Consider the following 23,422-nt stretch of genomic DNA (forward strand, 5'->3'; position numbering starts at 1 on the left):
GTGAATTGGCCATGATAAATTGCCCATAGTGTTAGGTGCATTAGTCAGAGGGAAATGGGTCTGGGTGGGTTACTCTTTGGAGAGTCGGTGTGGACTGGTTGGGCCGAAGGGCCTGTTTCCACACTGTAGGGAATCTAATTTAATCTAATCTAAATGTGAGGTGATGCTCTATGGGAAGAATAACAGGAAGGCAGAGTACTCGGTCAATGGGAAGATTCTTGGTAGTGTGGTGTGCAGACGGATCTCTACATGTGCTCATCCATGTGCTTATCCAAGATTTAAATCTCCCTAATGTGGCTGAGTTGACTATGTTGGCAGGTAGGACATTCCATGTCCTTTCCACTCTCTGAGTAAAGAACCTGCCTCTGACATCTGTCTTAAATCTATCATCCCTCAATTTGTAGTTATGCCCCCTTATACAAACTGTCCATGTACATAGATCCCTGAAAGTTGCCACCCAGGTTGACAATGCTGTTAAGAAGGCATACGGTGTGTTAGGTTTCATTCATAGAGGGATTGAGTTCCGGAACCGCAATATCATGCTGCAACTATATAAAACGCTAGTGCAGCGACATTTGGAATATTGTGTATAGTTCTGGTCCCCATATTTCGGGAAGGATGTGGAAGCATTGAAAGAGGTGCAGAGGAGATTTACCAGGATGTTGCCTGGTCTGGAGAGAAGGTCTTATGAGGAAAGGCTGAGAGACTTGGGTCTGTTCTTACTGGAAAGAAGAAGGCTAAGAGGGAATTTGATAGAGACATACAAGATGATCAGAGGATTAGATAGGGTAGACAGTGAAAGTCTTTTTCCTAGAATGATGACGTCAGCTTGTACGAGAGGGCATAAATACAAATTGAGGGGTGATAGATTTAAGACAGATGTCAGAGGCAGGTTCTTTACTCAGAGAGTGGGAAGGACATGGAATGCCCTACCTGCCAATGTAGTCAACTCAGCCACATTAGGGAGATTTAAATCTTGGATAAGCACATGGATGATGATGGGATAGTGTAGGGAGACGAGCTGAGAATAGTTCACAGGTCGGCACAACATCGAGGGCCGAAGGGCCTGTTCTGTGCTGTATTGTACTACTATGTTCTAAAATGTCACAAAAACCTTCTTAAGCAACAGCTGGCCATTCCTTCCGAATTTGGAGATGGCATTGGCTTGGATGGCAAGCTCAGATTAGACTGCCAGGGTCTGGTGACATAGCCTCACCTACCAGTCCTCCAGGAAGCACACAAAGGCAAGGCAGGGATGAGTGAGTGCTAGGACAGTAAGTGAACAGGCCAGAGATACGGCCTTATCCATTCCATGAACTAGGAGCACACAGCATCCTTGCTATAGCATTAGAAGGACAGTTGCAGGTTTAGCCTGAGGTGCAGCATTGAAATACAAAAGCTTGCTCTAAGGATCTCAGAGATGTGCCAGGATGGTTCTTAGTGGCTAATAGTGTTGAATGTGATTATCTGTGGATGTGGGATGCATGTGGTCCCTGCCCATGGAGCATGCCTTGAGATATTGGTGCCCAGTGCTCAAACAGGGCGTTCTTTGGAGCAACCAGTGAGCTGAAGTCATCAGGTATCTGATCTGACTTCCATGTTGAGAATCCTCAAGGGCTATTTTGCTTGCGGCGGGTGGTAGACTGGGAAGCTGCAAGGTGAGATCTGCAGTTACTAAGGTAATTAATAAGCAATAATCCCCCTTAATAGGAAATTGGCTGCTCCTTGTGAGAAGCTTGCCTCAACACATACTTAAAAGACATAGCAGGTTGCTCTTGACATCGAGATCAGCCTCACCGGACTTCTCACAAGATTCTGCCACAGTTCTTGCGATGGCCCGCATAATTCAGGCCAATATTAGAATCGCACAATGAGACTTACGAAATGAATGAAAGTCACATGGCTTCTTTTGGGGATTCATTTGCAACCAAAAGCGTACAATTAGGTTATGCTATCTTAAAGTTCACTTTACAGAAGGCCTTTAAATCATTCAAGGATTCCAGGACTGTCCATCCACACCTCGATAGGTTGAACACTCACAAATGTCTCTATTGTGGAATCTCTCTCATTGAGACCAAGAAGTCTATCAAAACTACTTAAATTAGTTGGAGGTTAAGCTATGATCAGAGATGAAAATCATGAAACTTCAGTTCCATCAGGGTAGCTGGGATTATGGGAAACTGAAAAATCTAGGTTCCAATACTGCCACCATAGACAGTTAGCTAATTAATAAGGTGCTATGTATCCTACTGTCAGTAAAGAGCTCCACCCAGTGGGATGATTGTTGGCTCTTGTATCTTCCACACCTTTCCATCTTGTCAGTAAAATTAAAACAGACATGCATAACTTGCATGGATCACACTCAACATCAGGGAAGGATTGCAGATGATATTGTAACTCTCCATTAAGATGATCATGCCAGTATCTGAATCCACTTGTTTCACAGGCAGCCACAGTTTAATGTAAATTAAACAAAAGAAAGCTGTTCCACTGTCAACAATTTCTTGCAAACAAGTTGGGATTATGTTAGAATTAACAAGGTTTAAAAGACGCTGTTAAGTGGCAATGTGCCACTGTCCCCAAGGCAATAATTCTAGTAGCTTTTAACACTGGAGAATGTCACAGATGAGAGACATGCAAATGGCAGCTAATTCTGCTTCACAACAGCTCAGATAGTCACTTTAGTCACTCATTTTCCAGTACACTCAAGAATTGATCTCTGAAAATAAAAACAAAAAATCTGCAGATTCTCGGCAGCTCAGTGATGGATCTGATAAAGAGTCATTAACCTGAAAAGTTAACTCCTATTTTTACTTCACAGATGCAGACTGACCTACTGAATGATTTTGTGGTTGTCTGTTTTTATTTCAGTTTTTTAGTACATTTTCAATGTCGGATGATGTCCTTACACTGTGACACAATGTCCTTTAGAGAAATGTATGGTAAATACATTTGGTAAAGGTCACTTTCTCCGATCTTTTCTGTTTTTATAGACTTTGCCTGAGGTGTGTTCGGAACAGGACGAGTTGGATTTCTTGATGGAGGCCCTGATAATTAGGTAAGAACATTTTAACAAATTATCAGAGGAAACAGTAAGATTCCTTGCCGAGCAGCATTAGAAGAAATAACTTTCCATTGTATTTCCCTCTTTTCTCTTCTCATCCCTTTCTTCTCAACCCAATCCCAGCACAAAACCATGATCAATACCACTCAAGTACTTCTTCTCCCTAAGTGAACAGGATGATCCGTGATGTTAGCAGTTCTAAGAGGTTACTGCTTCAGAGCTAACACACTTTAAATAGCTTGCAAAGAAGTCCCTTCTTGAAGGTAGTTGTGTTAAGGTGGATAAATTCAAGCCCACCAATCCTTACAGCTTTGAATGTCATTTTGAGGCTTCAACAGATCTAGGCTGCCGGCCACCAAAAGGTATATTTAAGAAGAAATGAAAAATTCTGTAAGGGCTTGAGGAACAGGGCAGGGTCTCCCTGTGTTCAAGTTCAGGGCCATCCCCTGGTGAAACTGTATCCCTCTTACCCACTCTGAGCCTCAAGGGGGACTGGTTGCAGTCCCAGTAGTCACCACGCAATCCCAGTGGTGCTGCTGAGACTGGTCATCTGTTGTCCATCTGTTCTTGATGGTGGGATAATCTCCCAGACAGGAACAGAGCAATCTTTTCTGATTCAGGTTTGGGCTGATATGTGACAAGTAACTAGGAGAAAGTGAGGACTGCAGATGCTGGAGATCAGATTCTAGAGTGTGGTTGTGGAAAAGCACAGCAGGTCAGTCAGCATCCGAGGAGCAGGAGAATCAATGTTTCGGGCTCAAGCCCTTCACCTGTTTCGACATGTGACAAGTAATGTTCATTTCATACAGTGAAAGGCAATGACCATCTCCAATCAAAGAGAATCTAGCCATCTCCCCTTGATATTCAACAGCATTGCTAATGTTGAATCCCCCCAACAATCAATATCATAGGGGTTAACATTGACAGAAACTGGACCAGCCACATAAACACTGAGGCTATAAGAACAGGTTAGACAAGACAGGAGGTTTTGCAAGTGGCTACAAAATTGTTGATTGCATTCAACATTTAGTCCATGGACTGAGTACACAGTTGTGCTGAATCTCAAATTTGGCCATCTATAAGGTTCTATGGGTTACCTGCAGCAGCAGACTGTAATCAACCACAACCTGGAACCTGATGGCTTGGCACATACCCCACTCTTCCATTGCACCACGCTAGGGAATCAAACCTGATTGCAGGAAGGGCTGCCAGGAGCAGCACCAGGTATACCTAAAAATGCGGTCTCAACCCAGTGAAATTACAACTCAGGATTCATTACAACTTGTGTGTTGAGCCCATGGTGGATTTGCTATGGGAAATGTAAGGTAACAGGGTTAGGATAGGGGGCTGGGTCTGGGTGGGATACATTTTGGAGGGTTGGTGCAGACCCACTGGACGAAACAGCCACTTTGCACACTGCAGGAATTCTTTGACTCAATATGAGTAAGACGGAGACAGCATTCAGTTTGGGCTGATTAGTAACAGCTAATAGAAACAGCAATCTCTTCAAATAACCCCAGCCCCAAAGCTGGGGGAGAAATGAACACCAGTGCAAAAGGCAAGATCAAATCTCAGCCAGAGGTGGCAAGTAAATAATTTAAGCTTCAAAATTCAAATCACACAACAGAACACAATGACCATCTCCAATAAAATGAGACACTAACCACCTTCCCTTGATACTCAATGGTATTACCGTTGCTGAATCTCCCAACTGTCAACATCATAGGGGTTACCAGTGACAGAAACTGGGAGAAAGTGATGACTGCTGGAAGTCAGAGTCAACAAGTGCAGTGCTGGAAAAGCACAGCAGGTCAGGCAGCATCTGAGGAGCAGGAGAGTTGACATTTCCTTCAAGAATGTGGATGGGGGAAGTAGGCTGTGAGATAAATAGAAGGGGGGGGGTTGGGTCTGGGGGGGAGGTAGCTTGCAAGGCGATAGGTAGATGCAGGTGGGGGTTGATGGTGATAGGTCGGAGCGGAGGGTGGAGTGGATAGGAGGGAAGGAAGATGGACAGGTAGGACAGTTCAGGAGGATGGTGCCAAGTTGGAGGGTTGGATCTGGGATGAGGTGGGGGGAGGGGAGATCAAGAAACTGGAGAAATTAACATTGATGCCATGTGGTCGGAGGGTCCCAAGGCAGAAGATGAAGCGTTCTTCCTCCAGGCATCAGGTGGCTTGGATTTGACAGTGGAAGTGGCCCAGGATTTGCATGTCTTTGGTGAGGTGGGAGGGGGAGTTAAAGTGTTCGGCCACAGGGCAGTGGGGTTGTTTGGTGCAGCTGTCCCAGAGATATTCTCTGAAATGGATACAGTAGATCCATTGCTCCCTATGTGGCCTCCTCTACATTAGGGAGGCAGGATGACAACTTGCTGAACTTTACAGAGAACATCTCCGGGACACACGCACCAAACAATCTCACCGCCCTGTGGCCGACCACTTCAGCTCCACCTCCCACTCCGCCAAAGACATGCAAGTCCTGGGCATCCTCCACTGCTAAATCCTAGCCACCCAACGACTGGAAGAAGAATGCCTAATCTGCCACCTTGGGACCCTCCAACCACAAGGGATCAGCATCGATTTCACCAGTTTCCTCATCTCCCCTCTCCCTACCTCATCCCAGATCCAACCCTCTAACTCAGCGCTGCCCTCTTTAACTGTCCAACCTGTCCATTTTCCTTCCCACCTATCCGCTCCACCCTCCATTCCAACCCAGTACCATCAGACCCCCATCTGCATCTACCTATCACCTTCCAAGCTACCTTGCTCCCAACCCCAATTCCCCTTCTATTTCTCTCTCAGTCCCTTCCCCCTCTCCACATTCCTGATGAAGGGCTTATGCCCGAAAAGTTGACTCTCCCGCTCCTGCTGTGCTTTTCCAGCACCACACTTTTAGACATTGACAGAAACTGGACCAGGCAAATAAAAACTATGGCTGCAGGAACTGGTTAGACACTGGATATTTTGCAGTGGATAATGCACCTTCTAATTTCCCACAACCTGTTCAAGACACAGGAGTGAGACAGAGTAGTCACCATTTGCCTCAGTGAGTGTGGTTTGCAAATATCTGTTTCCATGGATTTTAAAAGTATAAATTTTAATTTTAGGAGCACACATCTAATACTTCAATCTCAAAATTATGTAAAATGGAAATGTGATTGAAATACTGTTGAAGCAATATATTGTGGTAATCAGAATGCAATGCATTTATTTAATAATGTCAGAGTTAGTAGGGAGAAAACTTCAGAAATGGAGGACTCATCTTTGAGTTTTGCTAAGTCATGTGCTTTACACTTATCTCATTAAAATATCCAAACTATTTCAGCAGTTCCAGGTGAAATGAAGCTATCAGCAGTTTGTAAATAAAGGAATTCCTTTGTGGGATCTGCAAGGTTGGCAAAAAGGCAGCTAACTCCATTAACGATATAAATTGTTCCTGTGAGTTTTAGAATTTAATCGAAGATTTGATTTTGAAGCCAAAAGTTAATTATTATAAATTTCTGTTTGGAGCATACCATATATATTGTTCCGCAGGGCTTGGTGTTGGAACACCTTGCTGCTTGTTTTATACATTAACGATTTGGACTTAAATGTGAGGGGCACAATTGAGAAATTTGCAGATGACACAAAAAATAACCATGTAGTGGATAGCCAAGGCTGGCTGTAGGCGCCAAAATGATATATATTAGTGAGTGGAGTGGGCAGGAATGTGGCAGGTGGAGTTCAATTCTAATGAGTGTGAGGTAATGCATTTAGGGAGGTCCAACAGTAAAAGGGAATACAGAACACATAAGAGTATACTAAGAGGGGCAAACGAAGTGAGAGGGCTTGGCATGCAAGGTAACAGTAGAGACAGCACATATACATAAAAAGGCATATGAATACTCTCCGTCATTGGTAGAGGTATAGAATACAAAAGTAGGGACATAATGATGAGACAGTAGTAAGGTCACAACTGGAGTATTGTATGCAATTGGTGTATTTGCTCTGGAGCGAGGTGCAGAAAGATTGACTAGAATGTTATCAGAGCTGGAGAATTGTAGCTACGAGGAGAGATTGGAGAGGTCTGGGTTGTTTTCCTTGGAATAGAGAAAGCTGAGGGATGACATGACTGAGAGATGCAAATTGTGAGGGGGAGAGATAAGAGTGGACAAGAGGAAGTTGTTTCCCTTGGCAGAGTTGAAAAACCAGAGGTCATAGCTTCAAGCTAAGTGGCAGAAGAAAATTATTTTATGCGGAGGGTGGTGGGTGTCTGGAATTCACTGCCAAGTTTGTTGTGGTGGCAGAAACCCTTTGGCCTTTTGGTTAGCATGGACCAGTTTGGGCCAAAGGGCCAGTCTCCATGCTGTAGGATTCTATGACTCTATAATTCTAAAAGTCCAACAAAGCCAGACTAAGTAGTATCGTACCTAAACCTTAATACTGTCAAACCCAGAACTGAAATTCATGAAACATGAATGAGTGGTCAAATCGTGGTTAGTTATAAATGATTTTACATATCAAATCAAACACAGTTACAAAATCCTTCAAGATTTTGTCTTCCTCTCTAGGATTTTCAACTTTTTTTTTCTAACATTTAGCCTGATCCCCAGCTGACAGCATGCATATCCAACTTTCATTCTGTAGATACAGTTTTCATCAGAAATGCCATAAATCTACAAGACCTCCTCAACTTTGCTGGCGATTGTCAGGATGGTGTAGATCCACCAATGTTTTCTTTAAGTAACAGAAATTGCTGTAGCAACTGTGGATTTTCCTATTCTCAGTTTTTTGGATTTGGCATCAATTTTCTTCAGCCAGTATGTACTGCACCATTGCAATCACCATCTGAGTCTGATTCTTCTACATCCTTTTGTATGGTTTCAACCAGGGTCAGTCACTGCAGGCATCTCTGTTTCAATCTTATTCTCTTTTAAAAAATGGAAAGGACACATTCCCTTCTCAATTTCCTATTTCAATGAAAGTCTGCCTCAAAGACAAAAGCTTTGAAACCACAGATTCCATCAAGACATTCAAGAAGCTCAACACCATTCAGGACAAAGCAGTCCATTTGATTTGCCTTAAACAGTCATTTCTTTGATTATTAACACACAGTGACAACTACATGTACCATATAATAGATGTCATGCAACAACTCACCTTCAACAGCACTTTCCAGGCCCACAATATCTGATACCTACAGGAACAAATACAATAGGCACATGCAATACCATTATCTGCAAATTTTTATCCATGTCACGCATTATCCTGATTTGGAACAATATCACTGTTCCCTTCCTGTCATGGGATCAAAATGCTGGAACTCCCTAAACGGCAGCTGTGAGTTTATTGCAGCAGTTCAAGAAGGCAACTCACCAGTCATCACATTTTCACAGCAGTCAGGAATGGACAACAAACATTGGCCCTAACAGGGACTCCACATCTGATGAAACGATAAAAAAAACTACAAACATGACTGCATCACTCAAATTGTATGTCATTCTGTTTAGTGCCATTATTTGAGGGAATAGCAAACAAATTCACTATCAGAGGATCACTTAAGAGCATTACATCTACTGGATTTAGCTTGCCATGCACATTCCTACTTACTTATGTACTTAACCAGACTGCTTTTGCGATCACCAAACATTCTTGGTTTTTCAAAGGTTAAATTTTGCAGCCCTAGCTCCAATACATGCCTCCAAGGTTACATAGAAGTGCTACTTCTAAAATACTAGTTCAAATGGATTGGACCCTAAAATGTATGGTATGGGTAGCACAGGAGATGACTGGCCAGCAGAAGTGGCATTTGGTATGTGCAATGCCAGTAGAAATAGGGTTTCAAGGCTACAGAATTCTCCAGTTCTTGGAAGAGCAGAAATATTCCGCAGCACTGGAATATTTATTACTTTGTTCCATTAATGTTTTGCCAAATTCATCTCTCACTCAATCTTGTTTGACCCAGAAACCTGGGAATCTCTGCACTTGCAATAAAAATAAAATTTAATGGGAATGAGGTTCAATCGCCTTGGAAGCTGCCAGATCTCTCCCGGGTATTCGGATATTGGTCCTCATATATCTTCTTGTACATTGTCACATAACAAAATGATCAATGGTGTTCTTAAAAATTGTAAATGTGTCCTTTTTTCCAATGATTCCAGTAAATTCTGCCACCAGAATATTGTGCGATGTATAGGAGTCAGCCTGCAGGCTCTTCCTCGCTTCATTCTACTGGAGCTGATGGCGGGAGGAGACATGAAATCCTTCCTTCGAGAGTATCGACCTAAACCGGTAAGAAGTGATGTACTGTAAAGAGACCAACATATACATCATGTACACAGACCCATTAGGTCTCATTCATTTGTCATGTGCATTGCCTGGACCATTCGAAAAATTGTCCTATTTTAGTGTTCTAGATTCCAGTTCTTCCATTAGATTTGCAACTGATCTCATGTTCAGGTTGAATTAGGCCAGAATTGCTGCTGCAGTGATCCCCTTATCCAATCGAAATAGGCTGCCAATACTCAATGTATTCACATCCAGATCCCCATTTTTGAGATGCTCATTCATAGATGCAGAAAAGATCCCACTTTAGCCTCAAGTTGTGATCAGTTGCCAGATGACACAGATTAAGTGTCAGCATTTAACTTGATGCTTTATTCAGACAGGCTGGCAAAATATCAAGTGTTACTATTTTCTGAATTTCTATAGTTCTAATTGACGATAAACCCGAGGCACTTGGAAATGAAAAACCATGGATTAAAGGTTAATGTGTTAATGCAGGCACTGACGTTTGAAGTATAACTAGCACTTGTTACAATGTATTGGTTGTCAGTTTTTGTATCACTGATTGAAACTGGGTGACAGAACGTTATACTGGATCTGTGCTACATTGTATCAACAGCCTAGAATACTGACATACAAAATATTGAGCAGCAGAATAATGAAATGTTTCATTTATAATTAGGCTTGTATCATTATTGTCTGTCTAAACTGACACAAAAAATCATCTAAACGCAAAGTTTAACTTTAGGCAATTCATTCTCTCACTTGGCAAAGTTAACAAGTAGCTGCTTATATAATTAACATTTCCCTCTTCTCAGTAAAATTATTTGACAATTGGGGATAATCAGAGATGAAAAATAAACCAATGGTTTTCTCATTTTACTCCGAACTCTTACTTCTTACTGAATGTCACTTGTGTTAACCCCTGTCTCCCCAGTCCCGACATACCAGATGCTGTCTCATTCTGTCGTACATGTAAACACTCTTATTTTGCCACACAGAAGAGGAAGTAGAGCGCTCAGACTTACTACCCATTTTCACCAACTGTCCATCTACCACTTGCCATTGACATTAGAATTCAGAAATGTGGTCAAGGGCTTTACAGAAACAGCTAAGAGCCTCACTTGGACAAAGCAAAGTGGGGTCTTATGATGTCAATAGGATCCAGATACAATTTTCATAATTTTAAGTGGTAATTGGTGTAAAGCGGTAATAATCATGTTCTTTAAACTGCAACCTCTCACAGAATGCAATTGATCACATCAAATCTGGTCTTTTTTCTTCCATTTAATCTTTATGTCTCTCTGTCTCCCTCAAACACATACACGAAGAGGACCATCACCACAGGAATGCAGGAAACTACTTGAGAACGGGACAATTTTGGGCTCATTCATTTAGTGAAATGTCTTTTCCTGATGTTTGGGCCATTGGTAAATCCACTTACTGATGCTCTCTTTCAGTATAGGAATGAGGCTGAGAGATGGCAACAGTTCACAGGGCATAGAGGCAAAGTTCAGAATCATAGAATTGTTAAAGTACAGATTAAGGCCATTCAAATTGTAGTGTCTACATGTGCTGCCTAAATAAGAAATTCACATTGTACCATTTTGCCACATTTTCCTTGGAGCACTGCACATTCTTCCTTTTAAAATCAGTCAGGGCAGGTGATTTAAACTCAGTATTTAGCAGGTGAAAGAGATTCTTTGGGACATTCGTTGATAGAAAGGTGACTGCAATTGAGCAAACTAACAGAAAGGAACATGTTGATGAATAGTGCCTACAGCCTTGCTAATGGCTCTGAAATTGTTGGAATGGCATATCTCACTGTGTTGTAAAGGCGACATTTTGTGTGTAATTCACTTCAATCCATAATAAAAAAAATCAGACTGAGATATTTGGAAACTTCATCAGGGTTTATTCTTGCTAACGCTTTCTATGGGAGGAATGGACCTTTCCTGATCTGTTATAAGACATTAAGCTTTGGACCCAAAACATTAACTCTGCTTTCTCTCCACAGATGCTGCCAGACTAGCTGAATTGTACCAGTAATTTCTGTTTTTGTTTCATTAATTTTTATACCACCTTTACATAGTCACTACTTTATTTAAATGCTAATAGTAAAACTAATGGAGTGCTGTAAATCAAAAAGCTCTCTGTAGCAGTCAATAATAATATTGTATCATTTCCTGCCCATCATTTCCTGTTATTTTTATGCAAGAAACATGATAAACCTGTGCAATCACTGTTGTTATCCCAGCCATCTCTGGCACAGCTGAGATCAACAGAAAGGAAATTCATGCAGAACACCTATCAAGCAATAATTCATTTCCACGAATCTTGCATCTCTGCCAAAGATGTATTTCACCCTGATAATTAGAATATTTTTGTAGAATGCATCTTGTTCTACAATGGAACTCCAAAGACATCCTGGATGATCAAGAAAAGAACAAGAAGCAGTAGAACACAGGAACAGGCCCTCCGGCCCACCAAGCCAGCGCCAACACACAACATCTTTCTAAACTAAAAACTTCTGGCCTCTACACGATCCACATCCCTGTACTCCCAGCCTATTCATGTATCTGTCAAGATGCCTTTTAAACTTTACAATTGTATCTGTCTCTCCCACCTCCTGTGCAGCACATTCCAGACACAGTGTCCAAGAAATGCTTGAGCTCAAATCTCGGAGCTTGAGGAGGGATTGGAGTCATTGCAATGCATCTGCAAATCCAAGATCATCTCAAATATACAATTCAGCATGCGCATATCCCACAATTAAAGAAGTTGCAGGAGCTGTACACCATGCAGGCCAGGAGGAAGATGTAGGTAGTGAAGCAATATTCCAAACCAGTTTCATTTTAAATACTAGAATGCGTGACAACTGAGTGCTGGATGAATCATACCCCAACCATCCAGGTGATGATTTGGCTCTGTACAATAAGAAGTGCAAAAATGCAGTCGGCTGAGGGGATTCAATAGTCGGGGCATAGATTAATATTTCTGAATGGTATGTGCTGTAGGGTAATCTGCAATATGAAGGGGAACAACCAGAAGTTATGATACATACCTGAACCAATGACATAAGTAACAAAACTGCAGTGTTAGGAGCTAGGAAAATGATTAAAAAACTAAAAAGCAGGAATTTCGGAATTATTCTCATTGCCACTCATTGCTCAATGGCAATGAGTATAACAACAAGAAGATACTGTAGGTGATGGATGGATTTTGAAGAGATTGAGTAGCAGTAGCTAGGGAACTCCTTTAAACTGGAATAACCTAAATTATTTAAAAAGTTAGGGAATTGCACTGAAGAAAGCTGCTAAATCATTATACCACTAACCATGCAGGAATATTCTGCATCAGTTGATGAAGCAATTTGCAGAAATGACAAGAATGAGCATCTTTTTCCTACTCACAAAAACAACTGACATGGTTACGCTACCCAAACTGAATGGTATTATTCAAAGTTGTGTTGACATTACAGAGCTCACAAGGCATTGATGCAAAAAAAATCACGGTATGCCTATGGTTGAAGAGTTTAACTAAACTGTATAAAGATCAAATTTTCAGAAAATGCAATTGTAAATAATAGACTCTGGTCAGTTCCAGACAAGTTATCAACATTGCTTAGTACCTTTGGGAGATTTTGCTTCAACAGATTGCCATTTAGAATCATCCTGGTCCTAAAGGTTTTTCAACCAGCTATGTCCAATATTTTACAAGATCTGCATGGAGTCATATCCCACACAGCTGGAATATTGATACATAGGGAAAAGATTGAAGAACATGATCAGAGAGTTTAGGCAGTCCTAAATGCCAAATGCAAGGTATCTATTCGGTTTTGGAACACATGGTCAACAATGAAAACATTGCAGCATATCCTCAGAAGACTAAAGCAATTATGAAGTTCCCCACTCCAAAGTCAATCCAGGTACTCTAAAGATTTTTAGGCATGACAAGCCAGTTGGTGAGCGTTTTGCTTCACTTGGCAACCATCATAAACCCTTGGGACAACTCCTTAACAAGTCTCAAGGATGGTAATGGGTCATGGATTATGAGGATACGTTTTAGAAGATCCAGAATATGTTGACATCCACAGACATCTGTCCTATCACTAACCCTAGCCTTAACCCTATAATCCACCCCTTCCAACCATTTTAGCAGCCTTTGCTTGAGCTTAAGAACAGTAATCTTGGATTCTGGATAGTGCCATAAACCATTCCAATACACATCAACGGCATTATCAGACACAGAAACACAATATTACAGGGATTGAGGAAGAGGATTCCTCAGTTAGATGGGCTCAGGAGAGATTTTCAGAATACACCCTTGGGGTGAAAATGGTCATAGGAATGGCTCATGGACCTTTGGTTTCTCTGGATGAAAAGAAACTATCTAGAATACTTCCGAGAATACACAGTTTTTAACTTTGTTTTATGAGGTGCATCTATGAATGCGTACGCAGGCAGGGAACAATGACAGGTGCACTCTCCAGAGCACTGACCCACTGCCTCACCAGGTTTGGAAGCTAGTTGTACCAGCAGGGGAGTTGGGAGTTGTGCTTCAGGATCCAGCAGAAGGCCCAGCACAGCTTACTCCACAGGACCTGCCTGAGAGATTGTCATTCCATTCCTGGCAATTACCCAATGTCTCAAACTCTCCATAAAGGCCCCTGGACTTTGAGTTAGAATTGGAGTCTTAGGAAGGTTCCTATTGACACGAGATTAATATTTACCCAGGAAAGGTTAGAGAATGAAACATGCTTTAAACCTATGCCTGGAGTAGATGTCCCTGACATTCCCCAATTCAGTAACCCATCTCTGACCCATGAGAGCAGCCCCGCCCCCTCAACTCCACACTGAATCCTGTGATCTGAAACCTATTCCGCTGACCTGACCTCCCTTGCACCCGAACCCCTTTCTCCTTAGATATGAATCCACAACCCTCAAATTCACCCACCACAATATAGCTCTTGACCCACCTTAAGCACTAATCCACTTAGCAAATACCCTTGCCTCACTGGCAGGTGAACACATGCTCCCTCACTCAGCTGGAACCTTACGTTCTCACTTACTTGCTACCCATCTCATTGATCTTGCATCCCATCACCTTACAACCTGGCACTCTAACTGCTCATCACATCCTTCTACCACCCCAACCACATGCCATCCTATCACTCTAACAACTCTACACATGTACTGACACATTTATCATCTATATTATTATCTATAATAGCCTTTAAATGACTGAATATGACACATATCAATGAAAAGTTGGCACAGTTTTCACTCTGACCCTCTGATTCCTGGATTTGTATATGCCGCTTCAGATGAGAGGGCTGCTGGTCAGGAAATTTGAATGGAAAGCTCCACCATAGCTAAGTGTATGTTTTTTGTCCAATCAGGATAGGAAATATGGTTCCAACCCTCATCGGAAGATCTGAGAAATTGAGTTTTACTAAGTTGAATCGTACGCTCAGTCCATGGCAGCACAATTGCCAGCAAGCCACAATTAGCTAACCAGATCCACATGAGCTAATGAAGGATGTTTCAATATCCATCTGTATTGTACTGTAGATTGGCCAGAGCAAAGGCGTATTGGACTGGCCATGAGAACATATTTTGAGCACTGACTTCTCCAGTTGTGCAACAAATTACTGGTCATTCAAGCTTCACTTCAAGCAGATGTCCTCGGGAAGCTGTAGCAAGGACAATTGTAGATCCCCATGTATGGAGCCAGAGCTTGGCCACTGGTGTGGTGGCCTGGGATCTCCAAGACCATTGAAAGTCTCCTCACTAATTATGATATTTGTGCCATCCACAGACCAGAGCAACAAGAGCTACTGATACCAACCACATTTGCCACCAGACCATGGGAACAGATAGGCACAGATCTGTTTGCTTTTGATGAAACTCTTACTTCATTGTCATTTATCATTTCTCCCAATGGACGGAAGTTGCACACAACAACTTCTAATACTGTTATCGAGTTTTACATTACTGATTTGCATTGTACAATGGCCCTGAATTGGTTATTTTGGACAACAGACCACAGTTCAATTTGCACTCAGTTTCGGATTTAAAGTTGTCACGAGTTTGCTAAGATGCCCACAATAGAATGGGAATGGTAAGGTTGGGTCAGACAGTGCGGTTCCTATTGAAGAAGAAGTCCAGTTTCTACATGGCACTGCTGTTTTTCAGATCCACCCCTTTCCTATCTATCACCATCAAATTTTAGATTTAGGTTTAGATTCAGATTTTATTGTCACGTGTACTTGAGTACAGGAGTAAAATAAAAAGTGTGCAAAGTAGTCATTCTTTGGCACCATCGAAGTGTACAGAAGACAGGATTACAAACAGAAGCGGAAATTATAAAAAGCAGACAAGAGAAAAGGAACTGCCCCAGACCACTCCCCTGCCTCCACTACGAGTTCTCGCTGCCAGAGAAACAAAGTCCATTCTTAAGTCTGTGAATACTCAGGTGCCCCAAGTCCACGCACAGTGCCACACCTGGAACACCACCACCTCCTCCATCAGGTACCTGGGCCCAGCCAGTAGGGCCATGCCATGCCACTGCCACTGGGACCATGTCGCCATTCTCAGCGCCTTCTTGCCTCCACCGGTATCCCAAGCCACCGAAAACGAGAAAAGTAAATACAACAAAAGTAAAAGAAAGAGAGATAAAAAAGAAAGGCAGACTGAAGCGACTAACCCCAGGCTCAAGGCCCAGGCACGAATCCTGCCACTCCGCTGCCGCCATGTTATTAACACAGGTGCCCCCTGTGGCCATGCACACTCTGTTTACTCAGAGTTACTGATGAGCAGGAATCCAAAGACTCAGCTCCCAATCCTATATGAGCACAATGGTGGTGCTTACGGCATTCACTATTAGTCCTTGCAAACCCACAGAGATTTGAGAGAGAAAACAGCACATAGTATTCACCCTGATCATTGGCCAATAATTAGTGATCATGGATTCAAAATCAGTTGCTAAAAACTTGGAGGAGACTTTTGGATTGTTGTCACAATAGAATAGTCAGTCTGGAAAAATAGTAGAAACCAATTCCATTGTTAAGTGTAAAAGCGAGTTGGGCACATAATTGAGGATGCGGATCTTAGAAGGTTACAGACAAAGCAAGAGTGTGAGACCTCTTACAAAGTGTCAACACACACATGTTGGATCAAATGGCCTCCTCCTAAACTACAGGGATTCTGTGACTTTTTGAAGAAATTTCTTCCTGGATTATTTCTCTGAAATAATAAATCAAATGAAGTACTTTAGTTCCATGAGTTACCATGACTTCCCTATTAGTTTGAGCTTATTGATCTTACCAAATGCAAGAATAAATTATTCAATAAGCTGTCTGCAGAAATTGAAGATGCAACATTTAATTTTGAAGTTTATCAATTAATGAATAAGTATTGTTTTAAATTAATTCACAGTTCAAGTCTACCTAAGTAAGTAACTGATTTATAGTTATAAACTTACATTTCAAATGATATGACTCAGGTTTATGAAGGGAAGTGACAAAAAATAATCCTGAGAAATGCTCATTGTAATGAATTGCCCTGAGGTAAGTGCTATGATGAAAGCTGTGAATTTTATTCTCTCTTCCTTTACTGCTGATATTGTGACACATTTATGCCATCACTGCCATTTGAAGATGGCATGCCAAGTCTGATTGTGCCTGACCTGCAGGAATATTGATTTTGTAATGAGAAGAATATGGATTTTGTAATGTAAATCCTGAAGATATCTTAATTTGATGAAATTTGTAGGTGTATTGAGTTCATGATGCAAATCCTTAAGTTATATTGGGGTAGATTTTGAGTCTATGCAAATATGTTGAACAGTGATTGCAAGTCCACATTCCAATTTATCCAACTTCAGAATAACTATAATCTATCTGGCTGCTGTCCTTTGTATTTTAGCTTCAACTCGCTTTCTTTTAATGTATAGTATTCCTACAGTTAGGAAGCAGGCCATTTGGCCCATCGAATCCACACTGAGCCTCTGAAGAGGATCCCACCCAGACCCACACCCCATATCCTATCCCGGTAATCCTCTATTTCCCATGGCCAACCCACCTAGGCTGCACATCCCTGGACTCTATGAGCAATTTAGCATGGCCAATCACCCAACCTGCACATTGTTGGACTGTGGGAGGAAACCGGAGCACCCGGAAAAAATCCACGCAGACACGGGAAGAATGTGCAAACTCCACACAGACAGTTGCCCGAGAGTGGGATTGAACCTGGACCCTGGTGCTGTGAGACAGCAGTGCTAACCACTGAGCTACCACTATTTCTTAATAAGCTTGATCTGTTATAAGCCTGAAGAAAATGATGAAATTTTCTGTTCTCACTGGTGTTGAACTTGGGTAGCAAGACGGGCATTTAATTAGGCATGGTAATGGCATACCTAAAACCCACCTCCACCAGAATTAAGTAGTGGGCAGCAAGAGCCATGAATAACCTGCCCACCGCACTAACAATTGACATCATTAGTGGCCAGACCTCTGTGCCACAGCTTGGACTAACCCAGTGATGGGTAGGTCTGTTACCACATGGCATGCCTGGCAGTTAATTCTATGAGGAGCTTGTCATGTCCAGGTAGGAGGTTTGGAGGATTTCCTTTGATCAAGAACCAAAATCATGTCTCACAAACTTGATTAGGTTTTTTGAAGAAGTAACAAAGAGCGGTAGACATGATCTGTCTGGACTTCAGTAAGGCATTCAACAAGGTTCCCCATGGGAGACTAGTTAGCAAGGTTAGATCTCATGGAATACAGGGAGAACTAGCCATTTGGATATAGAACTGGCTCGAAGGTAGAAGACAGAGGATGGTGGAGGAGGGCTGTTTTTCAGACTGGAGGCCTGTGACCAGTGGAGTGCCACAAGGATCAGTGCTGGGTTCACTACTTTTTGTCATTTATATAAATGATTTGGATGTAAGCATAAGAGGTATAGTTAGTAAGTTTGCAGATTACACCAAAATTGAAGATATAGTGGACAGCAAAGAAGGCTACCTCAGATTACAACGGGATCTTGATCAGGTGGGTCACTGGGCTGAGGTGTGGCAGATGGACTTTAATTTAGATAAACATGAGGTGCTGCATTTTGGGAAAGCAAATCTTGGTCAGAGGATTGAGTAGAGGAGTTGGGAGGTCATGTTGCAGATGTACAAGACATTGGTTCAGCCACATTTGGAATATTGCGTGCAATTCTGGTCTCCTTCCTATCGGAAGGATGTTGTGAAACTTGAAAAGGTTCGGAAAAGATTTACAAGGATGTTGCCAGGGTTGGAGGATTTGAGCTATAGGGAGAGGTTGAATAGGCTGGGGTTGTTTTCCCTGGAGCATCGGAGGCTGAGGGGTGACCTTATAGAGATTGTATAAAATCATGAGGGGCATGGATAGGATAATAGACAAAGTCTTTTCCCTGGGGTGGGGGAGTCCAGAACTAGACGACTTAGGTTTAGGGTGAGAGGGAAAAGATATAAAATAGACCTAAGGAGCAACTTTTTCATGAGAGGATGGTACGTGTATGGAATGAGGAAGTGGTGGAGGCTGGTAAAATTGCAATATTTAAAAGACATCTGGATGGGTATATGAATAGGAAGGGTTTGGAGGGATATGGGCCAGGTGCTGGCAGGTGGGACTCAATTAGGTTGGGATATCAGGTCAGCATGGACAGGTTGGACCAACTGATCTGTTTTTGTGCTGTACATCTCTATGACTTTATGACTCTAAGTACCTTTGATCAAGGGACTCGACATCAGGAAGAATAATGCCCACTGATGAAGGTCACCTTGCTCTTGCTACTGACCACCATGCCCCATTCTGCCCATGACCCACCCACACACACATTATGTACCTGTAGCGCAGAAATAGCTACCATCTATTAGTTTCTCCATCATGTGCTTATCTAGTTTCCCCTTAAGTGCATCTGGACCCCTCACCTAATGACTGCTTGTGGCAGCAAGTTTCACATTTTTTGCACTCTTTAGGTAAAGATGTTCCTTCTCCGTTCTTAATTGGATTTCTTGGTGACTGCCTTGTATTGGCAGTTTTTACTTATGCTCTTCCACTTAAGTGGAAAGATTATCTTTGTATCCATTTCACTTGAGCCATACTGGCATCCACGTTGACTAAAACTGGGCCTGTTGGTATGCTCCAGATTAAGGAAGTAGTCAGACAAATCTTCTCGGAGCGAAAAGAGCAAGCCTACAGGCGACACTTCCAGTCGAGCAAGTGGATAAAGGGAGGGCAAGGCCCAGGACTTTCACTCCTATCCTGCTCGCTAATCGGTATTTAATTTTGGAAACTGGTGAGGGAAATTGTTCCTCAAGAGAGTGCTACTGAGCCAACTAAATAACACCACAGGTATCTGACATAAATGGGGGAATGGAGCAGTAGAAGGGCAATAATAATGAGATTCTGTAGAGAGAGGGTCAGACAGGCATTGCTGCTAAATGAAGGTAACTCCAGGTTGATATGTTGCCTCCCAGGACCCAGGGAGTCAAGGATGTCGCAGAGCAGCTATTTTTCTAAAAATAGGTTAGAGGTTCACCTGGGCACACCTCCACCTAGGTTACTTCATACATTCAATCACATCTCTGTTCACTAGAACTATGGCCTTACTGTTAATGCTGTTCTTTACACTGGGCAAAAGAAAGAGAATTTGGGAAATAGCCCAATCGAAACAATTGATGATAACTTAAGTGAGATCAAATTTCACCTGAAGACCAAATAATCTATTCAACTTGTAAGTCTAAATGAATTATTAAAAGCAAGCTGTGATATTATCTCATGAGTATTTGGTAAGAGTTCAAATTGATAATAAACTGAAAACAGAAAGTCTTTGAAATTCATAGCAGGCCTTGAATATGAGCTATTTTTGACTTGATGCAGAACTCTGTTTCTGTTTCCATAATGCTACCAAATATGCTGAAGATTTCCAGCACTTTCAGCTTTTATTTCAAATTTCCATCATCTGCAGTTTCTCACTAATAAGAGTTAACACATCAAGTTGCAGGAGCAGACAATAAGGAAGGCTGCAGAGAATCATCACAAGCTCAAGGAAGAAAGAGAACACTACAAATACAAAGAGAAGAAACAGGGGCATCAGTGCTAGCACCTGGAAATGCTTTATAAATTCCCAATAGAGGGAACATGAAAGCCAGCACTGACACGCTATTGAAATGATGGAAAACAGCCCGTCAACTGCAAATCCAACTGGTCATTTCTGAGTTTCATCTGCACTGGGAATTAAGAAGCAGATGCAGAATAGTTGGCCCATGCCAATCAATTTGCAGGCAATTTCTTGAGCCAACTAATTAGCCTACTTACTGTGAGCTTTGGCTGATATCCCCAAAACATCTCAGAAGGATGATGCAAAGGGAGTAGAATATTGTAGGTGTGGTAATTGTGGATTGAAAGGTGCTGCCACCATTTCTTTTGCATTGATTTTGTCTAAGGGTCTCCTTGTTTACAACAGTAGAAGAACAACCACTATTGAGTCTGAACAAGAAGAGACCCTTTACAAGATGTAAAGTCAAGATGCATGGTGGCTCAGTGGTTAGCACGGCTGCCTCACGGCACCAGGGCCCCAGGTTTGACTCCAGCCTCGGGCAACTGTCCTTGTGTCCACATGGGTTTCTTCCTACAGTCCAAAGATGTGCAGGTCAGGTGAATTGGCCATGCTAAATTGCCAATAGTGTTAGGTGCATTAGTCAGAGGGAAATGGGTTTGGGTGGGATGCTCTTCAGAGGGTCGGTGTGGACTTGTTGGGCTGAAGGGCCTGTTTCCATACTGTAGGGAATCTAGTCTAAATTGTCGTATGATAGGAATAAAGTACAAATGCTCTTGTAAGATAAACAGTATTTTTAAGACTGGGTTATAGGTCTTCATTTCACAACATCCTAAGTAGTCATTGAAATCATCAGATTACATGAAGCTTAACACACTCTCCAACGTTAACCCTTTCAGAATTATTATCTTTGACAACAAAAGGTGTGTCGCAAACCATCAAATTTCTGATTTGAAAAACATCAACCATGGAAGGTATGAGGTATGACACCATGTTGTGTGTGTCGTTCTTGGGATGGATTTCAAGTTGTCAGAGAGGATAAGAATGGGCATGGGCTGTTGTTTAAAGCCACCAATAGGAATTGAGCTTGCTCAGAGTTTAAGTGGCTTTGGTAGGTGCAATAACAGTCCACTCTGTATTATTGGCCGATTAAACATGGCAAAGAGTTTGTTGTTACCTTGTTAAGGATGAGACATTGACAACCTGTTTTCAAGGGAGTTGGTTCAAAATATAGTCAGAACCACAAGTGAGAAGAAAAGGTTGCAGCACAGTGGGGGTGGGTAGTGATTGAAAATAGTGAGAGACAGAGACAAGAAGAGCATTGAAGGAGGAAGGCTGAGAGATGGAAGCTGTTGTGCTCTTCTATGAGAAGAAATGATCTTAATATCTTTCTGCTGTTAACGGCTTTTTTGTGGGGGCAAGGTGGAGTTGGAATTGATTGGAAGTGAGAAGTGGGGTGTGATAGAGGCAATCTCCAAGATCCAGTGCCAATCGTTATGACACGGGGTAAACCCTCCTGCTTAATTTAAACCAGCAACACAGAAAAAATTTATCCCATATAGCAATCTGTGAAAATTTGAGAGGTCAAGAACTATTTAAAGTAAAAATTAACAACAACTTTATTTCTTAAAGTATAACAGAGAATAATTAACTAACAACTATTTACAACTCCTTCCTCTAACCTATCTTTTACCTTCCCTTCTGTAATACTAGTCTGATGAGCCCCCCCAATTTGGATTTACCAAAAATTCAAGTTTCAAAACCAGCCAACTGTCAGATCTTCTATTTGGATCTTCCTGTGTCTTCTTTTCTTCTTCTTAGGGATTATGCTTCACCGGTCACGGATCGATAAAGATACCTTTAAGAGGTCTATTTTTTGGGCAGTGTCTACATGCTGGTAGCTTGCAGTTCCCCTCCCAACTGTTCAATTTTCCCCAGTCTTATACCCCCAAAATACCAGATTGTTTCATTGGCTTTTAAGATTGTCAATATACTAAATTCAAACTTGATTGGAGTTTGTTTTTTTTGGGGGCGTATAATTTAAACTGATTGGCCTAATTCAAATCTGTTTTTGTCTCCAGGCAACCAGCTACCCTAGATACCCCAGTACCTGGACCACATCTTACATTGTATCTTATTGAGAATACTTGGTGCTGTCAGGTAGTTCTGCTAGCTTTTAACTCTCTTAAAGGTACAATACACCCACATCTTTAGAACACAGTGAAGGAAGGGCATAACTGGAAATGTTATCAAGCTTTTGGTCCAAAAGGCCAGAATAGAGGCAACCATGGCAAAGGAGTGAGAACAGGGGTAGGGGGGAGCGGGGAATGGCTGCACAGTTTGCATCTGACACAAGCTTCACAAGCTGCACTCCACCATTCTGCCAACCCTCACTTCCAATCCTTCAGAGATTCACCAAAAGAGAAAGACAGAGAAAGCCTCAATGCAAGAACTTTCCCAGTGCTATGTAGCTTATTATTTAACTATTAGTTACATCCAAAACAGCTAAGTGACTCACATTACTGATGCACTGGCCTTTGCTCACAGCCACTCTTACAAGGTTTACCCCTTGTGGAAGAGGATGAGTTGGAGGCACACTGCTAACTAGAAACTCTTGGAACAGCGTGCCCATGCCAGCCTTGGCATGGAGGTGCAAAGGGTTTGGGGGCATCTCCAAAGGTTAAGGCGCTGATAGTGCTGGGGGGCAGCTTCTGTCCCAGATTTGATTCCACAGATGTATCACCATCCTCCAGTGCAGCCAATGTGGGAGGGATGGTGACAAGGGAATTCCACCGTGAGGGTTAGCCCCCACTACCTTGTCACCTTCTGATGCCCTCTCAGCTCATTTGTGATTCTTGATTTTTGGAGGGGGATGAGGGACAGTTGGCATCAACTCTAGACTTCATTATATCATTTGTACTATTCACTGGTTCTGCCTGCCGTGCATCCTTTGCATTTCAGTGTGCTGTGCCTGCATTCATTGCTAGTCATGGTTGTTCAAGCGATTGACT

At 42.1% G+C, this 23,422-nt stretch overlaps 2 protein-coding genes across 2 annotated transcripts in view; one reads left to right on the plus strand and one right to left on the minus strand.

The window, feature by feature from the left end:
* The window catches only part of LOC122552709 (ALK tyrosine kinase receptor-like), a 1,076,775-nt gene that overhangs the window by 1,005,905 nt on the left and 47,448 nt on the right, over positions 1 to 23,422 (plus strand). The window contains exons 22-23 of the mRNA XM_087991243.1: positions 2,994 to 3,058; positions 9,201 to 9,330. Of these exons, the coding sequence (XP_087847369.1) occupies positions 2,994 to 3,058; positions 9,201 to 9,330 (195 nt within the window). The remainder of the gene's footprint in view (positions 1 to 2,993; positions 3,059 to 9,200; positions 9,331 to 23,422) is intronic.
* Positions 1 to 23,422, minus strand: part of LOC122552711 (CAP-Gly domain-containing linker protein 4-like) — a 433,681-nt gene that overhangs the window by 65,367 nt on the left and 344,892 nt on the right. The gene's annotated exons all lie outside the window — the stretch shown is intronic.

Source organism: Chiloscyllium plagiosum, unplaced genomic scaffold, assembly GCF_037043375.1.
Source record: "Chiloscyllium plagiosum isolate Xiang-an unplaced genomic scaffold, Cpla_swu_hap1 HiC_scaffold_10, whole genome shotgun sequence".
Lineage (NCBI taxonomy): Eukaryota > Metazoa > Chordata > Chondrichthyes > Orectolobiformes > Hemiscylliidae > Chiloscyllium > Chiloscyllium plagiosum.